The sequence below is a fragment of the Phycodurus eques genome, chromosome 14, assembly GCF_024500275.1.
Source record: "Phycodurus eques isolate BA_2022a chromosome 14, UOR_Pequ_1.1, whole genome shotgun sequence".
NCBI lineage: Eukaryota > Metazoa > Chordata > Actinopteri > Syngnathiformes > Syngnathidae > Phycodurus > Phycodurus eques.
The window spans coordinates 6,667,898-6,689,579 of NC_084538.1; the positions used below are offsets into that span (position 1 = coordinate 6,667,898).

General features: G+C 40.4%; 2 protein-coding genes across 2 annotated transcripts in view; both read right to left on the bottom strand.

Annotated features, from left to right (window-relative positions):
• The window catches only part of aqr (aquarius intron-binding spliceosomal factor), a 58,269-nt gene extending 44,808 nt beyond the window's left edge, over nucleotides 1–13,461 (bottom strand). Inside the window, exons 1-14 of the mRNA XM_061696015.1 lie at nucleotides 13,371–13,461; nucleotides 12,903–13,010; nucleotides 12,231–12,287; nucleotides 12,108–12,148; nucleotides 12,002–12,037; nucleotides 11,804–11,924; nucleotides 11,596–11,736; nucleotides 10,017–10,085; nucleotides 7,398–7,498; nucleotides 7,230–7,306; nucleotides 6,708–6,772; nucleotides 2,926–3,042; nucleotides 2,716–2,829; nucleotides 433–536 (exon numbers count right to left, since the gene is read on the bottom strand). Of these exons, the coding sequence (XP_061551999.1) occupies nucleotides 433–536; nucleotides 2,716–2,829; nucleotides 2,926–3,042; nucleotides 6,708–6,772; nucleotides 7,230–7,306; nucleotides 7,398–7,498; nucleotides 10,017–10,085; nucleotides 11,596–11,736; nucleotides 11,804–11,924; nucleotides 12,002–12,037; nucleotides 12,108–12,148; nucleotides 12,231–12,287; nucleotides 12,903–12,995 (1,136 nt within the window). The 5' untranslated portion in view covers nucleotides 12,996–13,010; nucleotides 13,371–13,461. The remainder of the gene's footprint in view (nucleotides 1–432; nucleotides 537–2,715; nucleotides 2,830–2,925; nucleotides 3,043–6,707; nucleotides 6,773–7,229; nucleotides 7,307–7,397; nucleotides 7,499–10,016; nucleotides 10,086–11,595; nucleotides 11,737–11,803; nucleotides 11,925–12,001; nucleotides 12,038–12,107; nucleotides 12,149–12,230; nucleotides 12,288–12,902; nucleotides 13,011–13,370) is intronic.
• A 3,148-nt stretch (nucleotides 13,462–16,609) lies between these two features.
• The window catches only part of dph6 (diphthamine biosynthesis 6), a 78,746-nt gene continuing 73,673 nt past the window's right edge, over nucleotides 16,610–21,682 (bottom strand). Inside the window, exon 15 of the mRNA XM_061696230.1 lies at nucleotides 16,610–19,132. Within this exon, the coding sequence (XP_061552214.1) occupies nucleotides 19,014–19,132 (119 nt within the window). The 3' untranslated portion in view covers nucleotides 16,610–19,013. The remainder of the gene's footprint in view (nucleotides 19,133–21,682) is intronic.

Genomic DNA, 21,682 nt, shown 5'->3' on the forward strand with positions numbered 1-21,682 from the left:
TTAACAGCTACACAAAAATCAGTCTGCGCCTCGTTCAGCAGACTAAACTTTCCGAGGCCCTCATAAATCTGATTATGTTCATTTTCACCTGAAACGGCAGCAAAGGCCGTACAACGGAGCGGTCTATTAAAGCCGGTGTGCTTTTTGGCTCTTTGGCAAGCTAATATGACGTGACAAACACAGCTGTTCAAAGAGTTTATTCTCAAGCCGCTGCAAATCGATTAAATTAATGAGGCGTGCCTCTTGCTCTCTCACTGCTACCAGCTGCTTGTCACAGGGGGCAGGTCTGCCTGCCGTTTAGCGCCGGCACTCAGGCAGCAACACCGATGCCGTTTATCACCGACTTAAAACGGGGACGCAGAAACATAGATGCCCGCGTGTCAGATGAGGTCAAAACAGCAGCTTATGGAAACATGCATTTTTCTCATTTACCTGAGAGCGCCAAAATGTTTGGTCAGGGATTCCCGAGTGTCCACTGCGGCTACGTTGGACAAAGCAAAGTCGCGCAGCTCCGGGAAATGAGCAAAGGCTGCTCTCTGCAAAAAAGAAAGGTCACATTCATGTGTAGGTAAATGTGCGAGGAATTGGTAAGTGTGGTGCAGTGGTCCACACAGCTGAGTTTCGGACGGTCGGATGTCAATTAGTGGAAGATATAGTAGTAGAACTAGCAGCAGCACTGCAAAACCCACGCAGCATTGAATGCATCAAGTGGGACAGCACAATTAGTGAACATTAGGGCTGTCACAATAAATGTTTATGAACTGATTATTGTAGTTTTTGGTATTGCCATCATTAATAATTAAACAAAACAAAATAAACAACAATTGAGCAATATCACAGAGCTACTTCTTGGGTACTGATTAATGCGAAGGGGTACTATTTTGATAAACACTTCCGAGGCTGCTTCAGTTTCAATTGCATGTCAGTTACAGGGTATTAATAAAAGTAAAAGTAGATGTTTGCTTTTATGGAAGACTGCACAACTCAGAATATTTACTGTTAAGAAGCTGAATTCAAGGGCTTTGAACAATTTTAAGTCAAACAATGGCTCTGAACGATTACTGTAATATATATATATGTAATATGTATGTATAATGCGTACCCATGTATAATACACAACCCCAAAGTTGACCCAAAATTCTGGAAAACCCTTCAACCTATGTATAATGCATTTTTACAATGCATGACTTTGCTTCTACCAATATGATCAAAACATGAAGTATTATCTGTATTTTGTTAAAAAAAGCACTTTATTTGAACACGTAATCCTTTTTTAAAAATTATTATTTAGCCGCTCTTATTTTGAAATTCACAGCCCTACTTTTATTTACTAAATTAGAAAACACACAATTGTGCTCATATGTTTGATTACCCAGGCAAAATTTGTAACAAAACATGAAGGACCAGGCGAAAAATTTAATTGTATTTCAATGAGATTCAAATTGAGCAACAGTATGGTTGGGTCGGGCATTTCAGAAAAGCATTATCATTAAACAAAACAAAGAAATTAATGATGATTGTTGTTCATCCATCCATCCATTTTCTGAGCCGCTTATCCTCACTTGGGTCGCGGGCGTGCTGGAGCCTATCCCAGCTGTCATCGGGCAGGAGGCGGGGTACACCCTGAACTGGTTGCCAGCCAATCACAGGGCACAGACAAACAGACAACCATTCACACTCACATGCACACCTACGGGCAATTTAGAGTCTCCAATTTATGCATGTTTTTGGGATGTGGGAGGAAACCGGAGTGCCCGGAGAAAACCCACGCAGGCACGGGGAGAACATGCAAACTCCACACAGTCGGGGCCGGGGATTGAACCCGGGTCCTCAGAACTGTGAGCCTGACGCTCTTACCAGTCGGCCACCGTGCCGCGATTGTTGTTCAGTCAGTCATATTTAAATTAAAAATAAATAAATAAATAAATAAATAAATAAATTTTTAAAAATTCACAAATTCTGCCACGGTATGTAAATTTATGAGCACAACTGTACATATATGAAATCATATATAGTCTTACCCCTGTCATATTGGAATGAAAGTGTAGGCTACACCTTTTTTATATCTACTAGGTGGATATAATAAAAAATGTGCACTAAAAATGCGCATTATAGATGGGAAATTACGGTACTCGATTAATTGCTGCACTCTAACTCAGCATGAAGAGTAATTTTATCCAAGAGGAGACTTAGGGCAGCAAGAAACCAGCATTGCAGCCAAGTGGAGACGGTAGAGTACAACACTGCAGGTTGTTTATTAATTTTGTCTTTTTAGCCTCATCAAATGTTATAATTTTAATGCTGAATCTGCTTAACCACTAAGCATCAATGATTAGCATCATCTGGTTAGCATAAACCGGATTGTGTCACCAAGTTAAAATTATGTAGTGAGCATCAATGATTAGTATAATCGAGTTACCATTAGCTGGTAAGTGTTTGTTGGTTAGCATCATCGAGTTAGCGTTAGTCGGTTTGTGTCAAGTGGTTAGCATCAATGATCAGCATCTAATCATCTCATTAGTAAAAGCCAGTTAGTGTCATCTAATTAGAATTAATGATTAGAATCATATGGCTAGCATCAATAATTAACATAATATAGTTGGTATCAGGTGGTTAGTGTCATCCGGTTAGCATCAATTATTAGCAGCACAATCTAGTTAGAATCAGTCAGTGTCAGCTGGTTAGCGTCAGTGATTAGTGATTTGTGGTTCTTACCTGTAGCGATGTGATTCTATCATAGTGCAGCGTGGTCATCTCCTTCTCCGTCAGGGCGTTTCCCGTCTGGTCGTTAATCTCGAAGCCGGTGTAGAACTTGAGCATGTCGAGTAACTGTGCGGGATGGGAGCGCACGAGTCACGTCATTCATCTTCTCGCCATTCAGGCAGCTTGTGCGCCAATTGTGTTGTAAGGGTGTTGGCCTTGTACCTGACAGAAGAGGTGGCCCTCTTTTTCCCGCTGGGTGAGGCTGGAAAGGTGGCAACTGACTACCAGGTGGGAGTCATCTAGCACTGTGTTGAACCAACGCCTGGTGGGCAGCAGGGCCTAGAAACAGAAGACATAATAATAATTACTTTTAAAGCAAAATGGTAATATAAAGTCTCCTGAAACTTCACCTACACATATAATTAATATCCATTAGAAATAAATCACTTTATTACACATACCAAGAAGAGACACTTCAGTATGGCCTTATGGCATTACAGCAAGTGTGAAATTGAATAAACTTTGCTCAAGGAATCTACTTTGGCTGCACTGCATTTAAAAAAACCTTCAGCCTCGGAAATGTTTCACTTACCAACACAAAAGTTCGCAGGCAAGTCAATCATGATTATACATGAGGCTTTTTTGACTACGCCATCTTGTGCATGGTGTCAAAGTTTGATGATGCTTTTGAGGATTCGCCATGAAAATGGGAGATGTGATGGACTGCTCAATGCCGCATGCAGCTTAAATTATTATTGCGGTTGCGCGAGTATCATCTGAACTGTCACTAACTTACGCTGAGGTAAAATCATAATTACATTAAATTATCTGTATAACTAGGCCATAAATATAAAACAATTAAATGAAAAAGCGTAAGTATAGCGGTAGCTGAGTGTGCCTTATTGTGCCATGTGACCATGTATTCTTATGCCTGTGCACAAACCATTTTTTTTCACCCCAATCGTAACCTCGAAACCACGTATACCTGGACTGTTGTAAACAAGGGACCTCCTGTATTGAATGCAATGAGATTCTCCAATTGTTATCAATCGCTACAAAGCCAGTGTAGTATGAAGCGAAACCTCACAGGAGGCACACAAGCTCAACAAGACAGTCAACAGAATCAGGACTTTGATCTCGCCTGGTTCATCCCTGATGTCTTCTCTTCTTGACGGAATACTGGCAGCGACACAGCGTTAGCATAGAAGGGACAACTTGATTTAGTTGCTGGTGGTATCACAATAACACAAGGGGGGACTGAAAGCTGTCAAAATGAGATAGCAGAGCGGCTTTGGCGGCAATAAGTCAGCTCAACTTGTTGACAAACTGACAGCCTGAGCAAAAGGGTTACTAGTTTCCACCAAAACAAAAAGGCCGCATAGAAAATGAGATTGAATACTGCATTCAAAAATGAACTGACAAGATCTCTTCAAAGGCTGGCTGCATGACTGCAGCAATTGATACCGCTTCTCTTTTATCCAACAATAATCTTAAATCAACCTAGGCATAATAAAACAGCCAAGAAGAAGAGGGATCTTCTCTCCATCCCCTCAGCCTTTATTTCTACAGAGAAGTATAGCTTTCAGGCGATGAAGACTTTGTAACAGGAGAAGGCTTGAAGGACAGGGAGCTCGTCTCTGGAGACAGCGGGCGGGCTGGCTGGCTGGCCGACGGCCGATGCGAGGAACAGCAAGGCCGGCCTGTCAGCAGGATGGAATCTATAGAGCGCTCCCAGCTGTAACGTGAGATGTGCACACGCAGCAACACCTTATGGAACATTGTGTCTCTATCCTTGGTTTCGACTAGTATCTTCAAGCAGTTTCCCCATTAAACAATTTAAAAAGCTGAGTGATTAACAAGGGCATTTGTCCGATACTGTGTATGTTTAGCGCTTAGAAACAAGAAGAGAACATCCAGCATCATGAAGTGCTCTTCAGACTCTTTCAATTTCAGTGAGCTCTCTACGTTTGACCATACTGAACAGTAATAAGGGATTTCTAAGTGAATTCACCTTTTTACTTAAATTTTAGAAGTCAGAAATGAATCAAGCGTCACATTCAACCCACGTCATATTGTGTTCACAAATGTGGTGTATGAATGTACAGCAAATTCCCATTTGTGGTGAGGGATCGGGGGAGGGGGGTATACGACCGACCTACAATAGTTGAAAATGTGAGATGAGACCATATTACAAAAATGATTTTTACAGTGTGCTGATTTTTTGGGGAGTGTGGCTAAGAGAGACAGTGACATGCACTGGTGTGTCATTGTCAAAGAATATAATCTTTGACATAAAATGTATTAATTATTCATCCTTTTAAAGTAATGATGCTAGATTTTGTTTAATTCATTCATCTTGCGTTCCGCTTATCTTCACTAGGGTCACGGACGTGCTGGAGCCTATCCCAGCTATCTTCGGGCGGGGGGGGGGGGGGTAACACCCTGAACTGGTCGCCAGCCAATTGCAGGGCAGATAGAAACAAACAACCATTCGCACTCACATTCACACCGTTGGGTAATTTAGAGTCTTCAATTAACGCATGTTTTTGGGATGTGGGAAGAAACCGGATCGCCCGGAGAAAACCCACGCAGGTACGGGGAGAACATGCAAACTCCACACAGGCGGTGAACCCCGGTCCTCAGAACAGTGAGGCAGATGTGCTAACCACCGCCTTTGTTTAATTGATACTTGATTAACATAGGGTTTACATCCCATTGGCATTGTCTTTCTGGGTTTTTCGGGAAACGATGCATGTGCACGCCTTCATCCGGGACGAGTGTAACGGGGTACAGCCATGTATTTATATAAACATTTTCTTCAAAAAAGAGGCTTAAAGCCGTTTTTTGCCACTCTCAGCTGAAGGTTACTGACAACTTAAACATAAAACAGAGAGACTTACAAACAACCACATGGTTGCAGTAGGTTACACATGCATACAATACAACAATTTGTACTTACAAGCTTATATTCTTCACCCTCTGCAAAAAAACAACTAATATTACTGCAGTATTGAGAAGCCTAGAGGACCTGATTCTCCACTACAGTATTTCCGTGATTTATTGTGTACAATGCACACATGTATAATACACCCCCCCAAAAGTTGACCTAAAAATTCTGGAAAACCCTTCAACCTATGTATAATGCATTTTTACAATGCATGATTTGGCTTCTACCCATATGATCAAAACATCAAGTATCTGTATTTTGTTGTTTTTTTAAAAATACTTTTGAATTTAAGAACTTTATTTGAACACACAATACTTTTTTTTTTTTTTTTACTTGCTCCTATTTTGAAATTCACAGCCTTACTTTTATTTAGGGTGATGGCATATTGGAATGAAAGTGTACAGCTTTTTCATAACCTGTAGATGGCGGCATACATTCATAAAATGTGAAAGTATTTTTCATTTTCCCTTATACCTATGTATAATGAGCTCTATTGACTTTTGAAAATTTTTTGGGGGGGGGGGGAATGCACATTATACACGAGAAATTACGGTAAGTGTATGTCTATCACACTGCCCCCAGCAGAATGAACAGCACAGCGTGCATTGCGAGAGAGTGCAACAAAAACCGTTTAAATCTATTTAATTGTATAATTCCAAATGTTTATATCAAGCACTAGTGCTGTTTTTCTTACTAAAAAACACAATGCAAAAATCCTTTTTTTCCCCCTTGTGTGGCTGGAATGGCATTTTTATTCATTTAATTAGAGAAAGATGATTTGAGTGTTTTGATTGCATGTCAGTTACAGGGTTCAAGGTACAGATTAAACGCACATCTCAAGGCAACATTGCATATACATACACTATTTATTGCCCATTTCCAAACAAATGTATAAAAAATGACAACAAACTGACAAATTAATTGGAACATATAGTCAAATGCCCATCCCTAACCTTTAACTTTGATCTTGTATACTGAAAACCAACCACGTTCAGCATAATCTACGTACATAAAACTAACGGTGAAACCCATTTTGGGTGAAAATGTTGCATCCTACCTCCAGGTCGATCATGAGTTCGACAAATCTCTCTGAGTAGTGCACCTTTTCCATGGTGATGCTCCCTACATGGGGGGGGGGGGGGGGGGGGGGGGAGAGAAAGGCATGGACATGTTAGTTAGTAAATAAAGGCAAATAGTCAAAGTGAGAGACACAAACAAATGTGAGAAGAAGGCACACAAACGCGTCGACAACACCAGCATGTGCAGCAGGTTTTGGGAATGATGTGGACCCTGCTGGCTTTGCAACTGTAATCTATTGTGTCAGCTCTGAATTCGACAAACACACAAATGTTCTGTTTTTAGCATTCCAGGTGGGTGGTGGTGGTGGCGGGGGTGCTCAGTGTCGGCCCGAATTACGAGCTGGTGACGGTGTGGCAGCGGGGGCTCACGCTCCTGCACGACCCCGAAAAGGGAGGGACTGACAAATCTGATAGAAAAGGTGACTCTTTTATTGATATTTGATCCGTGTTATTCCAGGCTGAGTACCACCACACTGAGGGAAATAATAATTCAGATTTACCTGACGCTGGAATTGACTCGAGGACCCCGTGAAACTTTTTAATGAGAGACGAGAGGAAGGTTCGCTCCTTTTTAGCCCTGAAAGACGACGACAAAAAAGAACAAAGGAGGAGGGAATCAGAGGCAAGATTTTGGTTTGTTAGACCGAGCAAAAGAGAATCTGATTAACTGCTCAGCTGCGTCGGCATCCATCTTGTCGAATTTCTTCCTGATGAGATTCCAGAACTTCTGCAGCTTGGGAACTTTCTTCAGCTCCTGTTGGAGTCGGGACTGGAAAAATGTGACAATAAATAAAAAAAAATTAAAAAAAAGAAATCAGTCCTTTTGTCACTTTCGCCTCCAAGATTCAAAACAACTTTGAGTTCACTTAAAAATGTATGGACAAATATGCCTCAAAAGTCAAGCAAAAGCCTAAATTTTCCTTTGTTGTGAATTTTAGTGTGAATGGTTGTTTGTCTATTTGTCTACTGTGATTGGCTGGCGACCAGTCCAGGGTGTACCCTGTCTCTCTGAGCTGGGTTCAGCTCCAGCACAGCCGTGACTCTAATAAGGATAAGCACTATGGAAAATGGTTGGAAGTCAAACAAAACGATCATTATGCGTGACGCGACTATGACTAAGTGAGAAGCTAATGGATTAATTTGTGTTGTGATATAATCAATTAATTGAGTTTTGGGGGAACGGCCAAATTGAAAAAAGTAGTTCTTTTTTTTGCAGCTTCCGTAGTCAAAACACATTCCTCCTGACGCGCACCGTTTACACTGTGACTCTTCTTCTTTACCTTTCGGCTTGTCCCTTTAGGGGTCGCCACAGCGCATCATCCTTTTCCATGTAAGCCTATCTCCTGCATCCTTCTCTCAAACACCAACTGCCCTCATGTCTTCCCTCAAGACATCCATCAACCTTCTCTTTGGTCTTCCTCTAGCTCTCTTGCCTGGCAGCTACATCCTCATCATTCTTCTACCAATATACTCACTATTTATCCTCTGGACGTGTCCAAACCATCGAAGTCTGCTCTCTCTAACTTTGTCTCCAAAACATCGAACCTTGGCTGCCCCTCTGATAAGCTCATTTCTAAATTTATCCAACCTGGTCACTCCGAGAGAGAACCTCAACATCTTCATTTCCGCCACCTCCAACTCTGCTTCCTGTTGTCTCTTCAGTGCCACTGTCTCTAATCCGTACATCATGGCTGGCCTCAGCACTGTTTTATAAACTTTGCCCTTCATCCTAGCAGAGACTCTTCTGTCACATAACACACCTGACACCTTCCTCCACCCGTTCCAACCTGCTTGGAAGCGTTTCTGCACTTCCTGACCACACTCACCATTGCTCTGGATGGTTGACCCCAAGTATTTAAAGTCATCCACCCTTGCTATCTCTTCTTCCTGTAACCTCACTCTTCTCCCACCATCCCTCTCATTCATGCACGTATATTCTGTCTTACTTTGGCTAATCTTCATTCCTCTGCTTTCCAGTGCATGCCTCCATCTTTCTAACTGTTGCTGCTCCCTGCTTTCACTGCAGATCACAATGTCATCTGCAAACATCATGGTCCACGGGGATTCCAGTCTAACCTCATCTGTCAGCCTATCCATCACCACTGCAAACAGGAAGGGGCTCAGGGCTGATCCCTGATGCTGTCCCACCTCCACCTTAAATTCGTCTGTCACACCTACAGCACATCTCGCCACTGTTCTGCTGCCCTCGTACATGTCCTGTATTATTCTAACATACTTCTCTGCCACTCCAGACTTCCGCATGCAGTACCACAGTTCCTCTCTGGGTACTCTGTCATAGGCTTTCTCTAGATCTACAAAGACACAATGTAGCTCCTTCTGACCTTCTCTGTACTTTTCCATCAACATCCTCAAGGCAAATAATGCATCAGTGGTACTCTTTCTAGGGATGAAACCATACTGTTGCTCGCAAATACTCACTTCTGTCCTGAGTCTAGCCTCCACTACTCTTTCCCATAACTTCATTGTATGGGCTCATCAACTTTATTCCTCTATAGTTCCCACAGCTCTGCACCCTTGTTCACCCTTGTTCTTAAAAATGGGCACCAGCACACTTTTCCTCCATTCCTCAGGAATCTTCTCACGTGCTAGAATACTATTGAATAAACTGGTCAAAAACTCCACATCCACCTCTCCTAGATGCTTCCATACCTCCACAGGAATGTCACCAGGACCAACTGCCTTTCCATTTTTCATCATCTTTAATGCCTTTCTAACTTCCACCTTCCTAATCATTGCCACTTCCTGTCCACCACACTTGCCTCTTCTACTCTCCCTTCTCTCTCATTTTCCTCATTCATCAACTCTTTGAAGTATTCTTTCCATCTAGCTAGCACACTGCTGGCACCAGTCAACATATTTCCATCTCTATCCTTAATCACCCTAACCTGCTGCACATCCTTCCCATCTCTATCCCTCTGTCTGGCCAGCCTGTATAGATCCTTTTCTCCTTCTTTAGTGTCCAACCTGCCATACATGTCATCATATGCCTCTTGTTTGGCCTTTGCCACCTCTACCTTTGCCCTGTGTCACATCTCAATGTATTCTTTTCGCCTCTCCTCGGACCTCTCAGTGTCCCACTTCTTCTAAGCTAACTGTGACTCTAGTGTACTCTAAAAAACATGTTTGGGGAACGTGGGAGGAAGACAGAGACCGAGAGAAAACCCACTCATGCACGGGGGAGAACAAGCAAACTTCACACCGGAAGGCGGAGCCCGGATTCGAACCCGCAGCCTTTCTGTATTAATACATAGTGTCGATGATCTTACTGGTATGAGGCACATCCACATAGGCAGAGAGATGAGCTGCTGCACCTGCTCTCGGATCAAATCTACCTCCTGGGACGGACGGACAGAGAGAGAGAGAAAGAGAGAGCGAGAGAGAGCAAGAGAGGGAGAGTTAGAGAGAGATAATGTATATAACGCACCAATGATTTATTTTTTATTTTTTTTACTTCACCACATAAACAAAATTCCAGCCCTGAAATATTTAGAGGGTTTTATAGGGGCACACCAATAGCGAGTATGCCACTATAGCACCTTTTCAAATGGGACCTCTGCAGTGCTTCAATGCAGCAATGGACAACACACAGTGACCAAAATGATGTGGAACAGAGCAATACTGACACCTTGTGGAGAAAATAATGCGTTAAGGAGTTTATGTGATTAAATGTGCAGCTTTTCAAGGACAGGTAACTGCAATCAAACAAAAACAAAAGCACTGGCTGTAAAAATACAGAAATACTAGAGCAAATATTAGAATACAAAAGTATGAGAAAATAATGCAACATGGTAGAAATGACAATAAGATGCCACCAAATAGATACCGTGGAAAAAAAAAAAAAAATGATAAGGGGAAAAAAAAAATTCATGCTGCACTGATATTCATGTGTTATAAATGAGATAATTTTCATGTACTTCCAAAATCATATTTCTAGTTATGACGTCTGCTAGCCTACACTGTATTTGTTTACGGAGTGCGGCTCAAACACAAGGTTATACTTCTTGTCCCTCGCGTAATATGCTCCCTGTGGCAACTCGGTATGCCTCTATACCATAGCAAAAATATGAATGCAGTGAGCCCAAGCATATTTACCGTTCTTGAATTTGCAGATTTTTTCTTTTAAACCTTTTCTCCGTTATTTTCGAAGAACTTTTTCTACGAGTGCTTTTTGTGCTTGGGCCAAAGCAGTGACATTATTACTTTGGCGCCATCTGGTGGGATCTTGGTGTTGTTAAGTTTAATTATTTCATTTTTGTTTTTTTCATTTGCATTTCAGATGCCCTGTTTTGTTGTCCGTTTTCAAACTCACCTTGTGTGCGGTCAAAAAATTAAATGTTTCTGCTTTTCTTCCGATACAGTCACTAATAAGTTGGTGGTGTCTACTTTGCTTTACACTTTGAGGTACAGAAAATAAGTCAATCAGTCCGATAATTTGGGAGAAACCTGCAACCACATAAAAGCCATGTTTCGTTTTCTTTAACTCACCCCGAGTGCATAGCTTGAGTGCAAAACCAAAGAACCGTTGTACGTAAGGTCATATTGTACCATGCAGTGTACCGAGTACTGTCTAAGCCCTATTGATTATGTAACGTGGATTCATGATTGTGTACATACTAGATGCATCGTGTTGGTGCTTTATGATTCGCTTCGTTTGAAGTATTTTGCCGCCACTCTGCGGTATACATACGCAATTACAAATATTTTCAGCAGGGGCGTCAATTATTCACTACCCTTTGCTTTTCATGATACAGGTCGGTCCCTATCACCTGGGAATAGCTGGGGTACCATAGTGTACTCTCCCTACGCCTAGTAATTTGTGTATTAGATATAAGTCATGATACGTACAAGACTATTGAAGCAGTGGTCGAGAAACTCCAGCAGCACCGTTTGCTCCTTCAGGGTGAGGCCGCCTTCATCGCCCGCCAACAGGGCTTCCATCATGCATTTGAAAAAGAAAGAAAAATGGCCGGGCTCCTTTTTGAACACCTGATAAGAGAAAGTGTTAGCGCTTAATAAAGCTGGTGAGTGAAGTATATAAAATAGTATTTGTTACCTCCCAGGCTGGCACATTTTCCCTGAACTTCTCATTGACAATGCAGCAAATAGACATGAGGAAGGCGTTGCTGGACACCTCCGGAGTGTAGTTGAGCCAAAGGTAGTTCTCCAGGTACTGACTGCAAGGAAATTACATAATATATTTAGATTTAGTCATATTTTTGTTTGTAATAAAAAGAGGAGTAAAACACAGCACCTGAACTCCAGCAACATGATTTTTCTGATGGCAAATCTGGAAAGGAAACGACAAAATAAACAAAATGTGAAACAGATTGATAACAAAAATGTTAGGAACTACTTACTTGGACATGAGAATCTCTTTTTCATAAATATCTTCCATCACCTGAACACAAAGAAGGCAACATTTTTAATTATCTTAATCATTATGGTTAGCATCAAACTGACAGCAATGAACACAAACTCACCTTAGGGTCAAACGGCAATTTGTTTTTTGCATGAGGGGCCCAATATTTGTTAGCCAGCTGAAACAAAACAATTTTAAAAAATAGTTAATAATTTGTTAACAAATTCTTACAGGTAGGAATTTTTAATCTATAAAATTCTACACAGAATTTGAACAGTTTTTAGGGTTTTTGCATTTCAGAACATAATTTCTTGAATGTTTGTACAAAACATACAATTATAATCCATTGGGGGCGAAAAAAACATTATTTCTTTTAAATTTACAAAATTATGTCAGTTCATTTTAGTTGTTAAGGATTTTGTCTTTTCTTAAGTGTGCTTTCTTAGCATTATCGTACTCATTTTTTTTAAAACTACATTTTTTTTGGGGGGGGGGGGGAATGTTAACCTCAAAATGTAATATCTTAAATTTGCGTAAAGCCAAAACAATGCAAAATAGGGGACCGTGGCAAACATCGATGACTATTGCAAATACTACCTGTGTTATTTTGTTTGAGGGGTTCAACATATGTTTTACAGCTGAAACAACATAATACAAATCAAATGATACTCAATACAACACAATTAATCATCAGTAAAAAAAATAATTTTTAAAATCAGAATTTCATTCCTTAAATGTGCGTTTTCTTGGGTGACCACATTGCACACTATCGCAGATATGTGTTTATTGTTACCTGTGTGACATATTCTGCATTAATCTGCGACACAGACGGCGCCGCAACCTTTTTAGCCGGGCTTTCCTTCTCCGTAGTGGTTGTCCCGAGCATTATTTTCGTCGACAACTGTCAGCAAAACAGATCACATGGACATTGAGCTTGTGCAAAACATAATATACACATAAGCGAAATAAACGACACTTCTCGAGGAACCTCAAAGAGCAAAGCTGGGTTGACAAAAGTTCTTAACTAACTGAACATGTTGCTAACTTGTACATATTAAGGCAGAGGAGCTATTATAATATATAAATAATATGCTGTTAGAGGTTATTTTAGTCGACACCATATAAGTACAATAGTGTTTTAAAATAAAACGACTGCGAATACATACTGGCTGAGGCAATGTGCACACATTATGTTCGCGAATCTCCATTGTTTTCTGAGACTTACAAAAATCAAAAACGAAATTTTAACTGTATAACATACCTTTATTTCCCTTTCAGCATGGATGAGAAGCAACGTTGTGTGCGTTTGCTTCACACATGTACACAATACAACACAATGAAATGGGACGCACTTCCGTGTTAAAGTCCGGGAAAATATTTATTCCGACGGGAACATAGGACGGGCAACAACAAAGGTTCCTACTGTAAGAATACGTTAAAAAAAAAACAAATACTGAACAGTTAATTAAAAAGTAATTGTTGTTTGGAACAAAACAAAAAGTAAAAATAAATAAATTACTAATTATAACTATAATTATGATATCACTAGTGGTTGTATTCGTCGTATTAGTATCAACATTAATGGGTTAAAATCGGAGACATAATGAACACGGATGCTATCATTTTAACAAACTATCCCGACACAAACCTAGTCACAAGAAATCCTAAAGAAACACCGCGTAAATTTAAAATTTAATTAATACGTTTAATAAATACTTTTTTGTATTTGAATATGCAAATAAATCTTACGTACATTTAATGTAATATAGTTTTTAAAAGTACATTTACCAAAATGAGAATTCCCAAGGATAAAAAATAATAGGTGTTTTGGATATTCGATAAGCATTTTTGTAGTTTTTAAACACAGCAAGTCTCCACTGCAGTGGCATCGAAACTTACTGCATATCGTACTGTATTGCAATAATAATACACATAAAATATAATAGTAATTACAAATAATAATAATGTAATATTGCATTTTGTTCCCACAGCGTTGGTGATTTGCAGCGTAGAATAAAAAAATAATAAACTAGACTGTATAATATATATGGACTGGTTTATTTTTATATTCTGTATTCAGGTAAAGCGCTTTGCTGCATTTTTGTTGGTATAAAATGTGCTTACAAATAAAGACTGATGATTGATTGATTTAAAAAACAATGACTGGAAGGATGTGTATTTTAATAAAAATATACAGTAATATAAAAGTTAAAAAAAAAAAGAATATATATATATATATATATATATACACTAAGATATAGTAGTAAGATTAACCATAATAATAATAATATAGTAAATAATATACATTATAAAACAAAATAAAAAGATTAAGCTCGCACATGGAGTATGTTTTGAAGGGGGAAAGTGCACTGTAAAAATACAACGAGCCTGAATACAGCTTTTTATGCGACCTGCTTATTTTAGGCAGCAGAGGGAGACACATACCATCCAATAGACTTATTCTGTGGCCTCCTGGTTCAGCAGCCAGTTTGAGCTTTGAGGCGAGGCTTTGACCTGAACACAAGCTAGGCTTTCAAAATACGTCAACACACACACACACAAATTAGCCATTATGAAACAAAACAAACAAACATGTAAACAAACAAAACCAAAAGATGTCAGGAGTCGTCTCCAGCTGTGAGGTCACCCCCAAAACTCCCTTTACCGTATGTAGGCAGCTATGGGGGAAAGAGAATCTTCCACACCTACACACACATGCACAGGCCTACATAAACACATCATCAGCCTGGTTGGCCTGGAGGAAGAAGCACACAGTTAAGTCCATGTGCAAGGCCAAAATGACAAGGGCCGCAGGCTGGTTGGTGCTAGGCAGTCCACAAAGGACAACAATGTTGGTCACAAAAAAGCCACTTTTGTATGCACAGCGGTCGCAGCTGGGAAGAAAACGTACACACGAGAAAAGTAAATGTCACCCTGTCTTTAGTCATTTTGCGAGCCCGGACACAAAGATCGTCTGTCACGGAACATCACGTCGGCCCAGCCACGATGGGCATGATTAACGCCCTTGTGGCTTTGTTGGCATCTATATGGAAACAGACGGAAACAAATATTTACAGACGCATTCCACAAGTGGTAGGCACTGGTGGCCCTACAGTTTATAGGAAACCACCGCCTTGTAGTTTATTTTGTTGTGTTCATCGGCCAGGGAAACAATGTTAAGCCTGTCCTTACACCTGCAAAAGCTGATCAGGCCAATATTAATAAAGTCTGATGGCAAAACAATTACCTTCCCATTGACAATTTGCCATCAACGTTTCAATTGAAAATCCCATAGACAATTTCCCATTGCCGTCTACACTGAAAATCCCATTGACAATTTGACACCACCTTTTTTCCATTTTAAATCCCTTAGACAATTTGCCGTCACCTCCATCGAAAACCGCATTAAACATTTGCCATTGACGTTTGTGTTAAAAACAATAGTGAAAATTTAGCATTGACTTTGCCATTGAAAATCCTAAAAGAATTTGGGACCAGCTTTTGCAATGTAATTCCCTTGGAAAATTTGCCATCATTTCCATTGATAGGCTCATAGGCGGTTTGCCATGGTTTCAATGGAAAATCCTGTAAACAATTTATCATTGACTTTTCTATTGAAAATCCCATAGACAATTTGTTATCGTTTCGAATGTGAATCCCATAGACAACCTTGAGAGACCATCCATACAGATTACGAATGCTGTAACAATCTTGACCATCTTTACCAAATCTAACGTTAGAATTGATGCATACAACAAAATCAACTCAATTGTCAATGAGATTTTCATTGAATTTTACAGGCTCCCTAGTTTTCATTGCCAATGCTATACCCAATTTAGAAATCACCATTTCCATTGAAAATACCAAAGACAATATGAAATAAACATCTCCATTTTAAATTCCATGGACAATTTACCATTGAGATGTCCAGTGTAAATCCCATAGACAATTTGGAGATCCCTACAGTCCATGCACACTGATTAAATGTGCTCTAAAAAGATTCACCATCCAAATTTCAAGTTAAGAGGACAAGAATTAATGCATATCCACAAATAATCAACTTCACTGTCGTCAACATTTTCTTTCAATGCTATGGGTCCCTCGGTTTACATGGTAAATCCCATAGAGAATTTGAGGAAACTAAGAGACTGTCCATATTGACGATAAATGTGTTATTTGACCAAATCTAGAGTTAGATCACAATAATGAAGGCACATAAAACAAAGAACTCTATTGTCATCATCATCATTTTCATTACATGCTTTTTCTTTACTTTCTATTGTAAATCCCATCGACAAATCAAAAAACCTCGGAGACTGACCATAATGACGACAAATGCAGAAAAAAAATCATTTTGTCGTCAGAATGCGGTCCACCAATTTTACAAAAGATAGCGTTCGATAACAAGAATGAATGCATAGAAACAAGCAATCAACTCCACTGTCAACATTTTTTAAAAAACTCTTTAATTTCCATTGTAAATCTCATGGACAAATTGGACATCCTTAGCGACTGTCCACATTGATTGATTTTGTGTACATGATGAAAGCATGATTTGATGGCCGTATCATTAATAAAACATCTATTTCTAGACAACTCCCCCCTTCAATAATAAACAGGCACACACTGATAGAACATTAGCTTGCTTGCTCATAAATAATTGCTTGTTTGTGTTGTTCAACCTGCAATAAAAGAAAAATCTTCAGGCTCCATTGGCTGCCTCCATTGTTCAATTTTTGATAGCAACAATCAAAACAATGGCGGGGCGGGTTGAGGATCGATAGGTAGGCCCGATCCCGCCGCCGTCTCAGGCGAGTTGAGGATAGAATTGGCCGAGTGAAGATGAATTCCAACTCGGGTTCATCAATACGGTTCATGATCTTTGAGAAAAGAAATGTTCCAGGAGCGTTAATAGTGTTATTTTCTTCGCACGCACACACAGACACACACAGGCTTAATTCCTTGCCTGCAGCAGTGTGAGCTGAAGTCCCTCTCCTATTAACCAGGCCGTCTTAGAATCAATGGAAAACATAAAGAGGCTTAATCTTTTCGGGTGCCTGGTGCTGATTGCCTATTACACAATAATAACACACCTCCAGTCCCACGGAGCACGAGAGATAGAGACACAGTCACCCTAACAGACACACACTGGTAGAATGCATCGTAAATCTATTGCTTTACTACGACTATATGGGTTTACAGCGTACATAGGTGGTGTTAGCTAGCAAGTGTTCTACCTGAACAAAGGGTAGAGGATTCCTTTGGTGGAGCCTTCGTCTTCACAGATTACAAGAATTACGATGTTGTTTCACAAAAACTTTCACTCTGAAATTTGTTTTAGAATGGCCAACAAACACCGTTTTTAACCCTTAGGCTTTGCTTGATTTTACTATCTATATACAGTAGTATAGCCATTTTTGGCCATGTCTGTAATTTCAGTTAATGTTATTTGCTTCTTTTATTATATTAATTGCCACAGATGGAAACAAAGAGGTACTTTTGTCTCAATGAAACTCCTAAACATACTTCAAATCGTTTCTTTGTCACCAAGGTGGCACGAGATGGCGCCAAAGCAATACTGTTCTTGCTTTGACCGAAGCACAATAATAGCAAATAGTTCTTTTTCAGCGAGGACAGGTTCCGCAAGAAATCTGCAAATTTGCGAATATGTGGGGGTTCACTGTACTTGCTTTTAATTGAAAAGTGTCAATAGCAAATCAGAACTGCTGTGACAAAGGATTTTATCCAAGAGGAGACTGATAGGAGCGAGAAAACGAATCGCTGCAGCAAAGTGGAGACCGTGGAGTACAAAGCCCTTTTCGCACTGCACTTGATTTTAGTGGTGTCCACCGCAGGGCGGCACAAGGACGATGTTGGCCCTGCTGCAAGCGTGCTCGCATTTGGTACTGGTTGCTAAGATACAGAACAGGAAGTAGCCTGGTACCTTTTCCCGTTGGTTTGAATGTAAAGTCGTTACAATGGAAAGCCCTTGCTTTGCTTATAGGACGAGACGTGATACAAGTGAAGAATGTGGTTATGCTATACATGATTTTAAGATAACATTTCTGTTGTTAAAAATTCTAAAATCACGCTTCTACCACTTTTATCCAAACTCGTATATTCAGCCCCGGCTTACAGGGTGCCAGAAAGTGAAGCTGGTACAGTGCACTAGGGGAAAAGGCATTGGGAGTTGACTAGTCTGTCAGGTCTTGGGTTTCACAAAATGCAGAAGATCTGTTATTTTCAGGGACAAAAGCTTTATGTTTTTTGTGTGTTTGTTTTAATACAAAGAGCTATTTACATGATATAAACAAAAAGTGAAAGAAGGAGAAAGAAGAAGGGGGGGAGATGGATGGCTATCCTCATGCTCCCCACACGCTCTCTCTCTGAACCCGCAACTCGAAAGAACAGGTTATAAAGAAGGTCGTTCAGTCAGATTCAGTGAATCTCCATAAGCAGGACATTCCCACCAGCTACCCAGCCAGCTATTGTAGCCCGCTTGGGAATGATAAGACAAACAATGGCTTGCTGCTTTTAGCAAGGCTTGACAGCTCAGAGACGTTCACCAGATTTATGGAACAATAAAAGAATATGTCACAAAGGAAAGGCATTAAACCTTAATAATGTTAATATAAGAAATTTTGCCAACTCAGTGTATGTCAGTGAGCATTGCGTACATAATCGGGCCATGTCTCCATTGTAAACAGAGTACACCCTGTATTCATAGTTTAATTTCAAATTCATATGTGTAAAGGCAAACAACCTAAAATCTCAGTCACTGTCCCAATATTTCTAGCCCAACAGTATTGAATGGCCTTAATTCCAATGCCATACTGGTGTAAATCCATCAGCGAAACCGGTATTGTGCATGGGACAAGCGTGACTGCTGATCCTGGCTCTGGTTCTAGGAGCTCAGCCAGCAGGACAGGTGGAGGATGTTGGAATTTGGCAAGGCCAGGACTGGAACCACGGCCACGGATGGACTGGAGTCCCCGAGGAGTTTTTTCAAAGCATCTGCAAGTCCTGGTGGAGGAAGGAGGGTGACATTAGAGCGTCGCTCCCACTGGGGCTGCACTTAACCCGACGACCGGGAGCTATTCACAAATTATTGATATTCTTAAACCCTCTTTACATTCATTGCAATGTAGACATATATTAGAAAGGATTGAATTCCACATACAGACAAGCCAACTTGTGTGAACCGGAGCGGGTTCTGTCTTTATTGGACGCAGTTGTTGTCCTCCATGTGGCCGGACGACAGATGGAAAGCGGACATACAAGAATTCATGGAGCCAACGTCTCGATGACAGCCCGTCTATTTAGCGGCGGTCCGCTAGGATTACCGTCCGGTCCCGATCCGTAACGCTAATTGGTCACAAGTGTGCCTGTCTCACGGTCGGCTCATTTCTTTCAAAAGGATACACACAAAGTAAGTAAGGATAGGCCACTTGAGTACATACCCTTAATTAATCATACGGTTAACCGCATAGGACAGGGCCCTGTCGCGAATACCGAACAACTGTGAGTATTTGACGACGACTCCCCCCCCCAAAAAAAAAAGTTTTTATAATGGACTATATTAATAGTTTAAACCGTAACTATACCACAAACACTAACATCCTTTCAAATTCATCTTACAACATTGCACTTAAAAAAATGGACAGATGACTTGATTGGTGACACATGCAACAAAGTCTCTCCGTAATTCCCATTAACATCCCAGGCTAAACTTAGCTCTTCCCCAACGTACACACATTAGTCTCTCAGTTGAGATGTATCAATTCAACATACTTGACACTTCCTATCAGCCAGGGCTTTGGCGCCATTTTGTGGCATCTTTGAGTGCGATAGGAAAAGCAAAAAAAAAAACGCAAATAGGTGAGGGGTTCACTGTGAATTATTTTAAAAAATGGGTTGAGATCATCTATCTCCAAATGTTCTGAACTCCCGTTTCAACGCCAGTGTCATATTGAGTCGATTAATTCAGCCAAGATGTAGCAAAACTAACCTGTAGCTGAGATCAAGTTCACTTCTTCCTTAGACAGCAAAGAGGTTGCAGTCAAGCAGCAAACTCCATTATGACTCAGTAGTGATGTATCAGCAATCAAAGTCATTGGTCACTTTCAATTGAATTGGATTCTGTGCGCATTTACAACATGCGCTAAGACCCCACACTTGAATTCTTACGACAGGCTATTTATGGGCTGCTTTATTGGTTAGCAACATAGTTTGGATGGGCCCAGCAAATCTTCAATTTTTGGGATGATCAGTTGGAACATATTGGTATATTGATAAATACGTATTCTAAGCCAATACCTTCGAGCTTCATTGGGCTTTTAAAGCACTGGCATGCAGCTACAGGAACATAAAAACAGAGCGGTCACATGTCAGGCTCCATTGGAACACTAACAATAGACGCTGTCTCCGCATAACATAAGTTCATCTTTAATACTGCCCCAGGAACGCCTATACAACCTGTGGTAGGCGTTTTCAAGAGGTTATATATGTGCCTTTATGGTGCTGTTTTGGTTAGCAAGTTTAAATGGGCCCAGCAATTAACTATTTAATGTCTGTGGGGAAATTAGCATCTATGAATTGAGATACTGTACAATAATTACAGCTCCAAGTTTTGTTTTGTTTTCCTAATGGGAAAAGGTAATGCGTCAAATTGAAGGTGATGTTTAATTGTCAAAAGAGGATGATGGAACCGGTGATTAGTTGCACGGCGTCTGTTTTTAAAAATGTTCAAATTCAGCCGTTGTGATGCCAACATAACACTGTAAATGTTATGTTAGCAATGGGACGCGCAACCCGAGAGGACTCCATGAGCATTTCTTGATATATTAAGGCTGCTGTGCAACTGGAGGATTATCGTGATTAATAGCTGATACCTTCGGGGCTCATTGGGCTTTTAAAGGAGTGGACGAAGCCCAGAGCCATGTGAGTTTTTAGTTGTGCTTCACTGACTCCCAAATGGATCAAATTAGTCAAATGAACTGGCAATTATAGCAAGTGTTGACCAATGAACATTGTTTGGGGGGGGGTGTATAAAAACGCCGAGTGGCATGGAAAGACCTCTTTACTATTTACTACATATTTATATATATATACTACATTTTTATATGTTATGTTTCCAGAATTGGCAAAAGTACTTAAGAAGAAGTACAGGTACTTGTTAAAAAGGACTCTGGTAAAAGTACAAGTACTGATTCATTTCCTGTACTGCAAGTACAGACCCTGAAGAGAGCACACAAAACAGTTTCCCTCTTTAATTTCCGTCTTGTAAAACCCCATAATCTCAATCAATTAACATCTTAACCACGGTTGAGTTTACCTCTCTCTATTTACATCTATGTCACGTCGTGCCGTCTTCCACCGAGATTGAAAAAAGTAACAAGCCTATTTTAACCAATAATGCCAGTACGTTCCCTCCCGACCCATCACATTACGCTTCTTGCGTTCTGTGAAGGCTTTCTATAGATGAAACAAGGACGCCGGAGAGCTTTGGAGCACATAGTAGTTTTTTGTCAACAACTAATTCACTCATCCATTCTATGTACCAAAACATGGGAA